The sequence below is a fragment of the Gopherus flavomarginatus genome, chromosome 5 (genome assembly GCF_025201925.1).
Source record: "Gopherus flavomarginatus isolate rGopFla2 chromosome 5, rGopFla2.mat.asm, whole genome shotgun sequence".
NCBI classification, from domain to species: Eukaryota; Metazoa; Chordata; order Testudines; family Testudinidae; genus Gopherus; species Gopherus flavomarginatus.
Window position 1 is genome coordinate 39,921,722 of NC_066621.1, and position 12,354 is coordinate 39,934,075.

At 48.6% G+C, this 12,354-nt stretch overlaps 1 protein-coding gene across 2 annotated transcripts in view; it reads right to left on the minus strand.

Moving 5' to 3' along the window:
* The window catches only part of LOC127051048 (acyl-CoA (8-3)-desaturase-like), a 161,534-nt gene extending 150,942 nt beyond the window's left edge, over window positions 1-10,592 (minus strand). Inside the window, exons 1-5 of one of the 2 annotated variants that reach the window (XM_050952903.1) lie at window positions 10,349-10,592; window positions 3,009-3,119; window positions 2,243-2,440; window positions 1,028-1,129; window positions 690-818 (exon numbers count right to left, since the gene is read on the minus strand). In XM_050952903.1, coding sequence (XP_050808860.1) covers window positions 690-818; window positions 1,028-1,129; window positions 2,243-2,440; window positions 3,009-3,119; window positions 10,349-10,549 — 741 coding nt within the window. In that variant the 5' untranslated portion in view covers window positions 10,550-10,592. The remainder of the gene's footprint in view (window positions 1-689; window positions 819-1,027; window positions 1,130-2,242; window positions 2,441-3,008; window positions 3,120-10,348) is intronic. The other variant, XM_050952902.1, reaches the window with a different exon arrangement.
* Between the last annotated feature and the right edge of the window lie 1,762 nt (window positions 10,593-12,354).

Sequence of the window (12,354 nt, forward strand, 5' to 3'; positions counted from 1 at the left end):
TGAATCACATTTATATGCTAGCTGGTGTTTCACTTCCTGGAGCACTAAAATTAGCCAAGCTAATCTAAAAATTAACAAAACAAGCAACTTGTATCCATATCTGTATCTTGTCATAGCCTTTCTTCAGCTGAGAAAATGAATAGAGGCTCATAATCTTGAAGCAATCTTTAACACATTAAAAAACATAGCAAAAAAAGCAACTTTTAATGAAATTTAACTGTATGGAAAGTTTAAAGAAGTTGTAACAAGTTGTTTGGAGCTGGGGAAGGCAAAGTAATGTTAAATATAAGACAATATTTCAAATCTGGGTAATTTTTATACTGATTCAAAAGCAGTTTAATTAACTCTTTTGCCTCCAGAGTAGAGCTGGAAATTTTCCAAGTCAAAGTTATATCAGGACACAAAAAAAATTAAAAAAAAAAGGAAGCTGGTTTCAACCACAGCTACAGGGAGGCTACTGCCACTCCATGATCTCTCACTTCCTCTTCCTCTCTCACAGGAAATTGGATTTTAAGCAAGAGGTCCATCCCTCCCAACCCCTTCCCAGAATGCCTGAAATACAGAGGCAGCCCAGCTGTTCTGCAGCTCTGCATGATAGTCAGTGTTCTCCCCAACTTTATGCTGCTTCCTGATTTTGGATCCTTTTAATGCCGCATACTTCCAGTGACCCAACCTGACCCCAGACTCACCTCCACAGACAGCGTCTTTCCCAAAGCAAAAAATAAGGGGTGCATGTTAACATCAGGGTCCTTGCAGAAACAGTTGGGTTTGGCATGGTGCTGGAAGTGCAGGTGATTCCACCAGCTGGCTGGCGCACCCTGCGGGAACAAATGAGACCCAGAGGATTCAAACTTCAGTGCTGCCAAAGATAAGTCATCTCCTCCACTTATTACCCCTTCCCAAGAGCTGCACCACATTCTGCTCCCTGTCATGTTTAGGGAACGAGAGGCTTCTTGAACCTGTGGGGCTTCCTTGCTCATGAGTCCTGTTGAAACTCTGGCGATTGCTCTCAGCACCGACCACTTACCTTCAGATGGCCAATCACAAACTTGTGAACCAAGTGGTTCCATTTGGATTTGCTGAACACCGAGAGGTGCCCAAAATCATGCTGAAGCCACCCAGCCTGGGCCTGGAAGACAAAAGGAATCACGAGAAAACAGCCAGAGTTCAGTGAGCTTCTGCAACAGTGTTCTTTCTCCACATGTAGTCATAGGAACAACACTTCTGCTCTCCTGACTGTTCATCTCAAGCAGGTGAGAGCACCCTGTACTGGTCACAAGGAGATATTTCCATTCTCCACACACAATCCCAAACAAACATCGCTCCCTCACTGTACTGCCACTAGACTCCAGCCCAGACCGGGTGAAATTACAGAGCATTGGAGAATTGTTTATGTGGGGAAGAAGGGGCCAGGAAGAAAAGGCTATGGAACTAAGAATCAGGGCATTTATTCTCTTCAAACTGGTCAGAGCGCTGTAACAAAGTAGCCTTTGAGGAGAAGCCTGCCTCCTCTGAGCATTTGTAATTCCAGAGGAACCACCTGGGCAGAGGAGGAACAGCTGGGGCTTTCAGAGTGGCTATGTCCTCAGCTCCAGTGCACTATGTGTTCCCATGGGAACACAAGGAGGGAGTGGCTACTGCCTGGTGTGTCTCAAAGTTCATATGAACCAGAGCAGAGAAATACAGCCTTGTTTCCACTATAGCAAGAAGTCCAGGACGAATGAAGCGCTCTAGCAGACTATGCGGAAGAGATACATAGGATACCAGTTCTAACTCTGCTCACTCAAAACGCATGCATTGAGGAGCTGCATTCCCTCCTCTCAACCAGACCTTGGGAAGGAGGAGACTGGAATTCTTGCAAACCTGCCACATCCAGAGCTTCTGCTGTATTTCCAACAGCACCTCCTCCTAAGAGAGGCTAAGTCTAAAATATCTGGGAACTTCCCACAACCACTGCGCCTTCCATTCCAGCTCCTCCTGTTAAGACAGGTAAGGAATGGAGAAGCTGTGAGCTCCTCACATCCAGAACTCCTACACTGCTCTTCATAGTGCATCCTGCTGGGAGAGACCAAAAATGCAGTCGCTTTCAGCTCCCCACTCCCAACATTTCTGAAGCATTTTCAAGTGTATCTTTCCTTGGCTCACCAAGTGAAAGAGCATCACAAGTACTGACAGAAGCACCCGGGGATACATCATTGGTCCTGAGTTTGTGGAAGTACAGGATGATCCCTTAGCAGTTTACCTGGACGGTGCCTAGCAGCAGTGCAGAGAAGAGGAAAGGCAGCAAGGATGACCCAAAGTACCAGATGGTGAGCCACGCGGCAGCATCCAGCAGCAGAATGTGCAGGAGAAGCAGGAAGAAGAAGAGGCGGTTGGGGTTGAGGAGTCCTATTCTCTCGACGGTGGTGCGCAGCTCGCGGAAGTCCTCTAGCAGCAATTTCTGCAGGGAGACCAAACATTCAGCATTCTCCCATGGGTGTCCAGACAGCAGCCTCAGAAGCTCTGGGAGTTCCAGGCAGTGGAAAGCAGGGGTCCCCTCAGAGGCAGTAGCTGTGACATCAGGGAAAGTAAGCAGCTGACATGCTATAACCCTTGGGTGGGTGAAGAGTCTCTGTGACATCAGGGAGAGCCTATGGCTGACTGGATCTGCCCTTCTCACTCCCACTCAGGTGAGGGTCACTAGGATACCAAAGGGATCCCCGGGTCAGTAGGAGCTGCCCTCTCCGGTCTGCGTCCCTGTATCACTGAGGGGAGCCTGTAGCTAACATGTTCTGTTCCCTGCCTGATAAGTGTTGAGGTAACACAGGAGGGAACCCGTGACCAATAGGCCCTGTTTTTCTAGGCCGGTATTGGTGGACACCAAGGGGATGCCTCAAACAGGCATGAGTCCAAGATGCAATGTGATTTGCCATTTCCTGGGAGTTCTGGTTGCCAGTAAATGAGGGATATCAGCACATCCCCACTGCTGCCCTAATCCCATCCTAACATCTGACTTTTACGACACTCACGTTTTTGCTGGGCTCAAAGCTAGGTTGATCTGGTGCCAGTTCCCCAATCAACAGTGACTTCATGTACTTTCTCACCAGAGCCTTGTCAAGGTGGAATGCTGTGAAGGGATCCTGAAACACAGACAAGAGAATGGGGTGAAATAAATCACACATTGGGGCAGGTGGTGCTGCCAGACCCTTCTTCTTTCCCTGCCCAATGCCTTGGCGATCTCTTCAAAGCCAAAACAGATATCTTGCAGTAGGAGCTCTCTGCCACTTTCTATATAGCTATTTCTAATGCACATCACCATGGTATCTTGGCCCTCTTCCTCCCTACCTCTGAATCAAAAGTCTCTCTTTTCCTGTCCAACCCATAACATGCATCCTTGACCCCATTCTCTTCTGAATCCTGTTTCCTCTCATTTCTCTCCTTTTGTGCAACACCAGCTGGTCCCTCTTCTGGCTCCAACCTGTCCACTTTCAAAATATGAACCAATGTGCCCTCTGCTGTACTCCACCTGGTTCTCTAACACCCTATTTCCCCCTCTCCTTTGCCTCTACTTTGCATTCCAAGCAATAGTTTACTCCCATTCCCTCCACTTCCCACACTTTCAGCTGGGCTAAGGGCAGACAGCAAGGCTTATGCTGCAGTCGCTCCCCCTGATCACAGGAACTGCTGTGACATCTCCAATGCACATTGCTTGTTTGGATGCTCTGCACTCTCATTGGACTAACCAGCATGGTTCATCCACTGCAAAGGGCTGCCTCAGTGACCTGCAGAATGGGTGTACAGGAGCTAGTAGGGAGGCTGGGGACTGGGGCAACTGGAGGGTAGGGACAGGACTGGGCTGGGCTGGCTGAACTGAAAAGGCTAATCAGGTGAAGGAGGCAGGTTGAAGAGGTTCCCCCACCTTTACCCCAGGTTCTGCCACTCACTGCAAACAAAACCCCTAGGCTGTTCTAGGCTCATCCCCACTGACAATCTCCCACGGGCCCATCCCCCAGCTTCACTGCTTACTACTGCTCCCCCTCTAGCTGCCTTTGGTTCCCTCAGGTGCCTCCCCCAACATTACTGAGCACTGTGTGTAACACGCTCCTGACTCCCCACAACACCTGTGCACTGCTGCTTCGGAGAGCCCTGCCAGGAAAATCAGTGACTTCTTGTCACTTGGGAAAAATCAGCAATCACTTAGCAGCTTTATGTTCCCTGTGCCCTCTCTGGGAAAGCATGGCCACAACCAAGCAAGTCAGGGTTTATATATACCTGTATCACTATATTCATAGTCCACCTTGCTTTAGATTCCAAACCCAATGGAGGGGGTTCACATGTTAGTTTGGTGCCTCACTCCCACTGAAAGTCTCCACTTTGTCTCTTGTTACATTTCCTCTCCCCATGTCTGTCCTAGCATTGCAGTTACAGTCTTCCCAGGACTAACTTTGCTTTCTCTTTTCGAGGGAAGACCTGCCCCCACTCCTGGTTTTCTTTGTTTCCAGTTCACTGCTCAGCAAAACACATGCCCACATGGCTTTCTGTTCTTTAGGAAAGTGCTGGCCCTTTAAATGGCACCTAGCCAGGAACAGTTTTCAAATGTTGCTGATGCAGCCAATTCCAGCTCAGCTTTGTTGTATTTAATCAGGAAGGAGAGAGGGCATCCTCTCAGCTCAGGCTTACGTAAACAAGGGAGAAGGAGAGGGGCATTTTCATCTCTGTTCTCCTATTGGAAGAGGGAGAATAAGGGGGTTGTACATGGGCAGACCAGGAAACGGTGGTACCACAAGTTTAGACCAGTCATTACAGTAGTGGTTGTACAACCTGGCAGTAAAGTCTCAAGGGAGGGTGGGGGTAGGGGATTGTGATGGGGCTTTAATGCACCTTCTGATAATCATGGTACTGAGGAAGCAAGCCACGCATTTAAGGGGGAAGTGCTTTCCCTTTGCTTTTGTTTTTTCTAGGAGTCCGATTTTGGATTTCCAGTACAGAAATATCCAAAAAAAGCTGGGATTCACTCCAGCTCAGCTACTTCAGAGGTCAGCAGTTCTGTTTCACCCAGTTGTAGTTACTTTCTGAAGATAAGAAAGTGTAACACTTGTTGTGTGTGTCACAGTTCAGGGCAACTGTTCCCATATTCCCTCCATATAGTTCAGCAAGGGCATCCCATTCTAGGTTTCTGGCTCGCCAGTCTTGCCTCTCTTGCATGGAAACCTGCTTCTCTCTCCCTTCTGAACAGGGTATTTCCAGGCTGAACAGCTGCCTGCCTACACTGTGTTATTCCCCAGCAAGGCAGACTGCCTAACAGGCCAGGGTCTGTGCTTTGCTTTCTTTTCAGAGACTAGCAACAGGGTAATTGCCAACAATTATGAGTTACCACACAGCTCTTTCTAAGCAAGCACTTCAATTCTTAAGGGGAAAGAATTACAGAGAGAACATTTTAAAACAATAAAAGAACCTACATGCTTGGTAATATGCTTACCAGAGGTCACCTCAATTCCAGCATGGGCTCTGGGAGAATGAGCGTCCTTCAGATCCCTCCCAGTGGTTGTCCGATGGTTTCAGGTTTATAACACCCTTTGCTCAGAACAAGAATCCAAGTTTTATGGGGCCTCAGTGGACCAAAGACCTCCCAACCCTCTCCTAAGGATTGCCCCTCCTCCCCCTTAGATAAGAGGGCCTGGCCTTTTGCTGGATCAGAAAGAAGGTCTAAGTCAGTTTTAACTCAGGCTATTTAACCAAAAGTCCTTTCTTCGTCTGTTGATCTCTGGAAAATCCAGTTTATGCAAACTGCATCAGGGAGGGGTGCTTCTCTGAAGATGTTATAACCTGTACACCTTTGACTAATCACCGTTTCCCTCTTTTCCCAGTTCCTGAAGAAGCTGTATTTACTCTTCCCGTGAAAATACATATAATACCTGGCCCACAAGGATATATACACCACTCATTTAATACAATGGACTCCAAAGATATCAAACACAATTCAAGAAAATAAGGTTTAATGCAGCTCAATAAGGTTTGTGTAGGCTATTGCAGGATATTATAATATCTGTCACAATTTGCTCTACGGGTCTGTTAATACTGGATAGCACATAAATCCAACACTAGGTGCCTGTGACCCTTATGACTGACCCATTTCTCAGGCACTCTTTCACTGCAACAGGGCTTAAAATGGATGGAATTGTCATGATCTTGTGGAGGTTGTGAAGATCCGCACATTGCCTTAGGCTGCTGGCTATGCCCATATTGTGCAGCCCTAGAAGGCATTGGGTCCCAAGTTCTATTCCTACTCCAGTTGGTGTCTGGGATTAAAAGAGACATAATGAAATTGAAATGTCATCAATCACAATAAATTAAAGTAGTTTCAGGTACTATATCTGCCCCTAGTCTATGTGCCAAACTTTGTGATTTACAACCACATCGTCTTAATTTTTTAAAAACCTTTTCTCTCCCCACGTGTGAAAGACTCAGAGAGAAACTGACTACACAGGGAAAGAGCAAATGTGATGCGCGTATTTGGTAGCACCTACATGGGTAGTCACATTTTTCCAGTTCTAGTAATCTTAGCTATTGTTTCTTGTAAAAGTAGCAGGGAAAACATTTCCAGACACCAGGGTGATTTTTAAGTTGATAGTACCCTTTAATAATACTCTGCAATTATATAGCTCTTGGCAAACACGGGGCTAGATTTTCAAAGGTACAGTTGCATGTTTAATTTACTCAGATAAATAATTGACGTGTACCTTGTATGCACAAGTCAAATATTTGTATGCAGATGTGGCCTGACTGTCCATGTATGAATGCATGTGTGCAAGACTGCGCACCTACCCTTGAAAATCTGGCCCATTATGGAGACTGCATTTGAAAATCTTCCAGTGTTGCCTTAGATAGTTTTACCTCCTGTGAACAGCTGTTTATACCCACCATAGTATCTTCTGCTTAGTATAGACAATACAGTATAATCTCAGGGCTTGTCTACATCACAAAGTTGCAGCGCTGGTGAGGGGGTTACAGCGCTGCAACTTAGGAGGTGTACACATCTGCAGGGCATCACCAGCGCTGCAACTCCCTGTTTGCAGCGCTGGCCATACTCCCGTTTTGTCTCGGGTGTAGAGGATCCAGCGCTGGTGATCCAGCGCTGGTAATCAAGTGTAGACACTTACCTGCTTATTCCACGGAGGTCAAGAAAAGTGCTGGTATCCCAGCATACCTGAGGAAGCCTCTCCGGTAATCAAGCAGGTCTCCTTCCCCATGGTTTGCTCCGGTGTTCTCCGAATCCCCCCCCAAGCGGGTCTCCTTCTCCGCAGTTTGCAGGGGGGTTCGGGGAACGCGAGAGCAAACCGCGGGGAAGCAGGTCTCCTTCCCCGGTTTGCTCTCGCGTTCCCCGAACCCCCGTGCAAGCAGATCTCCTTCCCCGCGGTTTGCTCTTGCGTTCCCCGAACCCCCGAGCAAGCAGGTCTCCTTCCCCGCAGTTTGCTCTTGCGTTCCCCGAACCCCCGAGCAAGCAGGTCTCCTTCCCCGCAGTTTGCTCTTGCGTTCCCCGAACCCCCGAGCAAGCAGGTCTCCTTCCCCGCAGTTTGCAGGGGGGTTCGGGGAACGCGAGAGCAAACCGCGGGGAAGGAGACCTGCTTGCTCGGGGTTCGGGGAACACTGGAGCAAACCAGGGAAGGAGACCTGCTTCCCCGCGGTTTGCTCTCGCGTTCCCCGAACCCCCCTTGAAGCCACCCAACAGCGCTGCAGTGTGGCCACATCTAACACCACTTGCAGCGCTGGTTGCTGTAAGTGTGGCCACTCTGCAGCGCTGGCCCTATGCAGCTGTACTAATAAAGCTGTAACAACCAGCGCTGCAAAATTGTAGATTTAGACATACCCTCAGAGAGTTACGAACACCCTGAGAATGGAGGTTGTTTGTAACTCTGAAATGTTCGTAACTCTCAATAAAACGCTATGGTTGTTCTGCCAAAAGTTTACAACTGAATATTAACTTAATACAGCTTAGAAATTTTACTATGTAGAAGAAAAATGCTGCTTTCCCTTTGCTTTTTTAGTAGTTTACATTTAACACGGTCCTGTACTGTATTTGCTGTTTGTTTTTTGTCTCTGCTGATGCCTTATTGTGTACTTCTGGTTCCAAATAAGGCATGTGGTTTAACACTGCAAATACTGATCTTATCTAAAAGAACTGACAAGTCATGTGCTCTTACACTATGTATGTAGTTATGAAGTACTAGGTATTTTTCATTATCTCCTTATTATAGATGAGGAAAGCGCAGCTGAGAGAGGTTAAGACCCAAGGCCCTGACCACGCAAATACTTACCTCAGTGGGACTACTCAGGTAAATAAAATTAAAATGTGCAGAAGTGTTTACAGGTTCAGACTCATCGATTTCAAAAATGTTCACTAATTTTGTATGCCGAATTAGAAAACAACTTAAACAGATGGATACCAGTGAGCACCCTCAGTCAAAAATGTTGGCCTTAACCTTTCTATGCCTCAGTTTCCAAACACGTAAAATGTAATACCCACATGTGGCTGTGCAGATTTTAATTTCAGTATTTTGGGGGGGGTGTTCTCTCTGGTAGAAGTTCTCATTGCCACTTCTCAGACCCAGAGAGTTAAACTGCATTATTTGGGCTGGGCATGTTGTAGTCTACTGGATCAGGAATGGAGCAGGCAATTAAAATTGCTTTTTGAGTTCTCACATGTCACTGCAAAAAACGGTCTTCTGAAATCTTTACAAAACTTCACAGTTTGTGGGTCTGCAAAAACCACACAAAGTGAACTGTTGAAAAATCTTACGTGTGAAAATCTTTTTACCACTTTCACCCAGCCCAAGTCCTACCCTCTGCTGTTAGCTCCCCACATTGAGATGCCTTAGGACAGCTGACAGTTGGGGTGCACATAGCCAGGGCACACACACAAAAATATGTGCCATGGTTTAACGAAGTAGGCATTCATGTGCTGGCTAGTAAAACCCAGAAACCATATGTGGCGTTAACAGACAAGTGATCTCATGAAGCATAATGGGCATGTCAGCTTGTGCTTTAAAAGTGAAAGCTCAGCAGAGCAGGGATTTTGGTCTCTATCTAGCATCAGTTACCTAGATACCAAGTACATCTACACTGCTAGATAAAGAATAAATCAGAACTAAAATCCTGGAAAGCAGATGCACTTTAGAGACCCAGTCCACCAAAGCAGTTAAGCATGTGCTTAATTTTAAGTGTGTGAGCAATCCTGCTGACCTCATGTTTAAAGATAAGCATATGCTTAAGTGCTTTACTACATTGGAGCCTAAGTGATGGAGCTGAGGATATACCCTTGTTAGGGGTAAACAAGAAACCCTCATTTCCCCAAATTATCTCTTCCCTGCTGAATCTAGATGTTCAGCAACATGCTACCAGGACTATGCTGGTGGGGCCTTTCCTTCACCTTTCATATCAACCTCTAGCTAACACATATATGGTAAATTTACAAGTCCAGCGCTAAACATACTGTGATCTCCTTTCTTCCTCAGACTGCAGCTTTAAAATCTCTGATTCACAATCAGAATTAAACAAATAAGCCAAGCTACCACTTCAATGGAGATAAGCATATCCCACTACTTATCTCCCTCTCCCCATTAGCACATCACCTTGCAACCATTGGGGCACATGTTCTACTGAACCTGCCCTTTCTTTTTTCCCTCCCTGCCTTACTACAGACTTTCAGGATCCCCATCACCATACAGCTGCTCCAGAAAGCCCCTTCCCCAGACTCTCAATTAGGTACATAGGAAAACTTGGACCACACTGTCAACCTCCTGGTCTTTACGGGGGACTGTATGGGGACTAGTGATGCTCACAGAACTGTGGAAGTATCATCATCACCACATGCACAGGGCTTAAAAGAGCAGGTGGCCCTTTGGAACTGGGCTAACTCAGATGTTCCACCATCTGTGCCCCATACATACTCCATGCTGCTCCTTCCTCCCCTGATTTGCTCCCTCCATTCCTCTCATGGCCTCTAGCTCTAGATACAGCCCTTTGATTTTTCCAACAGCCCCACCTACAGGGAATAAAATCCCTGCATCTGAATCCCTTCTTGCTCTCTCCCCTTTCCATAACATTTAGCTTGTGCCTAGTATCGCCTCTCTCATTAGCTCATCCCCTAGGCTCTGCTACCTCCCATCCCCACCGCCCCTGCTGATCTCTCCACCTCTTCAATGCTTGCCACACGCAAAACCTCCCCACAGCGTGCTAGCACCACAAGGCAGGGCACAGCCACAGTGTGACCCCCAAATCAGCGCCCGCGATGACCCGCTCGCCGCCTGCCCCAGCGCGGGACTCAGCGCTGCACGGGGAATGAAGGGAACCCGCCAGCCCCGGCCCTCACCGTGGCGTCCTGCCCCGCGTAGTGACTGATGACTCGGGCGCCCCCCGGGTGCCGCCGGTAGAACTGGCTGATGTCATAGACCTTCCTGTCGATCACCAGCCACCGCTCCTGCTGCGGGTGCCCCCGGCCCGTGCGGAGCCCGATCTCCTCCCAGGTGAAGCGCTGCGGGGAGGAGCCCGCACCCGGCTCCAGCTCCTCCATCACCGCTCGCTGCTGCCGCCGCGCTCAGTTGGTCTCTACCGGGTCCGCACCACCTTTATCCATCAGAGCAAGAGCGGCGCCCTGTCCTAGGACACGCCCCCTCTGAGCTCATTGGCTAGCACCCTCCTCCAGCCCCGCCCATTAGAGAACACATTGGGTATCTGTTCCGTAACTCCGCCCCCATAGCCGCTCCGCCGAGAACTGGTTGGCTTAATCCCGGCACATTGCAGTACACCCTGCAGAGGTCCGCAATGTGACTGGTTATTGAGTCACTCCGGCCCCCGCAAGGCTGGTCTTTGCCATTTTATTGGCTTATTTTCTTGTCAATCATCCCACACACGGACCACTATGCTTTCCGCATCTCTGCTGTGAAGGGAGCCCCTGGGTCTTAATGTTACTCTCCCCTCTGGCTGCCAGCGGGGCGGAGAAAGGGGGAGCCCCAGCAGGGAGCAGCTTGTGTGTCTGTGCTCTGCGCCCGAGCTCACGGGTTCGACTTCTTAGGCTGTCCAGCCCCAGTAGCTCTGGATTCCCCTTTGTCATCCTTCCCGCTCCTCCCTCCTGCCCCCCTCTTAAAAACCAGCGGATTTCAGCACAATCAGCTCACAAGAGTCAGGGTACAAGTCCTTCCCTCCCCCACTGCCCTCCTGGGGCGGCGCTGAGAATGGGAACTGGAGTGTCCCTTCTCCACCAAAGGGCAGAAGAAATGGATGGTTGTTTCCCCAACTCCCCTGCTCCCTGACTAAATCCTTCTGGCTTCATTCAGCCGGTTGCTTCCCATGCTGCATTTCAGGACAAAGACACATGGCGACTTCTACAGGGTTTACCAAGATGTGAGGGAAGATCCAGTTGGGTTTGGTAACAGGTGGTGTGGGGAAAGGAGAGCAAGTGAGTGAACACGCTACCCATTGTGAGCACAGGGTATGGGGAGGAGGACAGCAGGGGATGGTGAACAACGTTAAAGGAGATAAAATGGTGAACAGAGATAGAAAATCAGCTACCAGAGATCAGAGATGAGCAGTGTGTGGCATGATGAGGTGGAGAGAGGCACCAGGCAGATGACTCTAGATCACTGGTCAACCATGTGGGAAAGGGAGAAGAAGTGAATGGCCACACCATCAGACAAGGCAGCAGCCTGGAAACTGAAGTCACCCAAGATAAGCATGAGAGGAGAAAGGAAAGCTGGGGAGCCAGGCTGTCAACAGGGGAGCAACAAGGGAGGAGGGCCCATGCCCCCTTTGGCACTTGACCAGAGCTGTCATAAAAGTGGAGTTCTTCCCTGCTAGAATGACAGAGGGGTGGCTGGGCCAAATTTGAGTGGCGTTGCGACCCCATGCACCAGGTTGCAACACCACTCAAATTTGAGGTGGCTGGGCAGGTAACACCTCCCCCCCCCCGCCCACATACACCCTCTCTCTGTTTTCTGTTGCTGCCTTCCCTTTTTCTATTGGTGGGACCACAAAGCAGCTAAACCACGTGAGCTGTTGCCACTTTTCACTGCCTCTTATCTAAATTAATGATGCACTTAAATAGTTAACACACCTCCTTCTTCCCCCCTTTTTTCTGGGGGGTGAGGAGCTGTGGCAGTTGTGAGGGATGTTAACTTCTCCAGCACCAGCAGAGACTAGTCTTCTGTATAAACCTGCAGTACTGATTTCCAAATTCCCCTTCTGTTGCAGGCACAGAGGGTGCCTGAGGCAAGCAACAGTGGTTCGTGCCCTGAGTGCTTGGCGCCAATGAACACACACCAGGGTGGAGAAGCAAGCAAAGTTTATTTGAGATCTCAAAGTGGTGGTGAGAAACTTAGC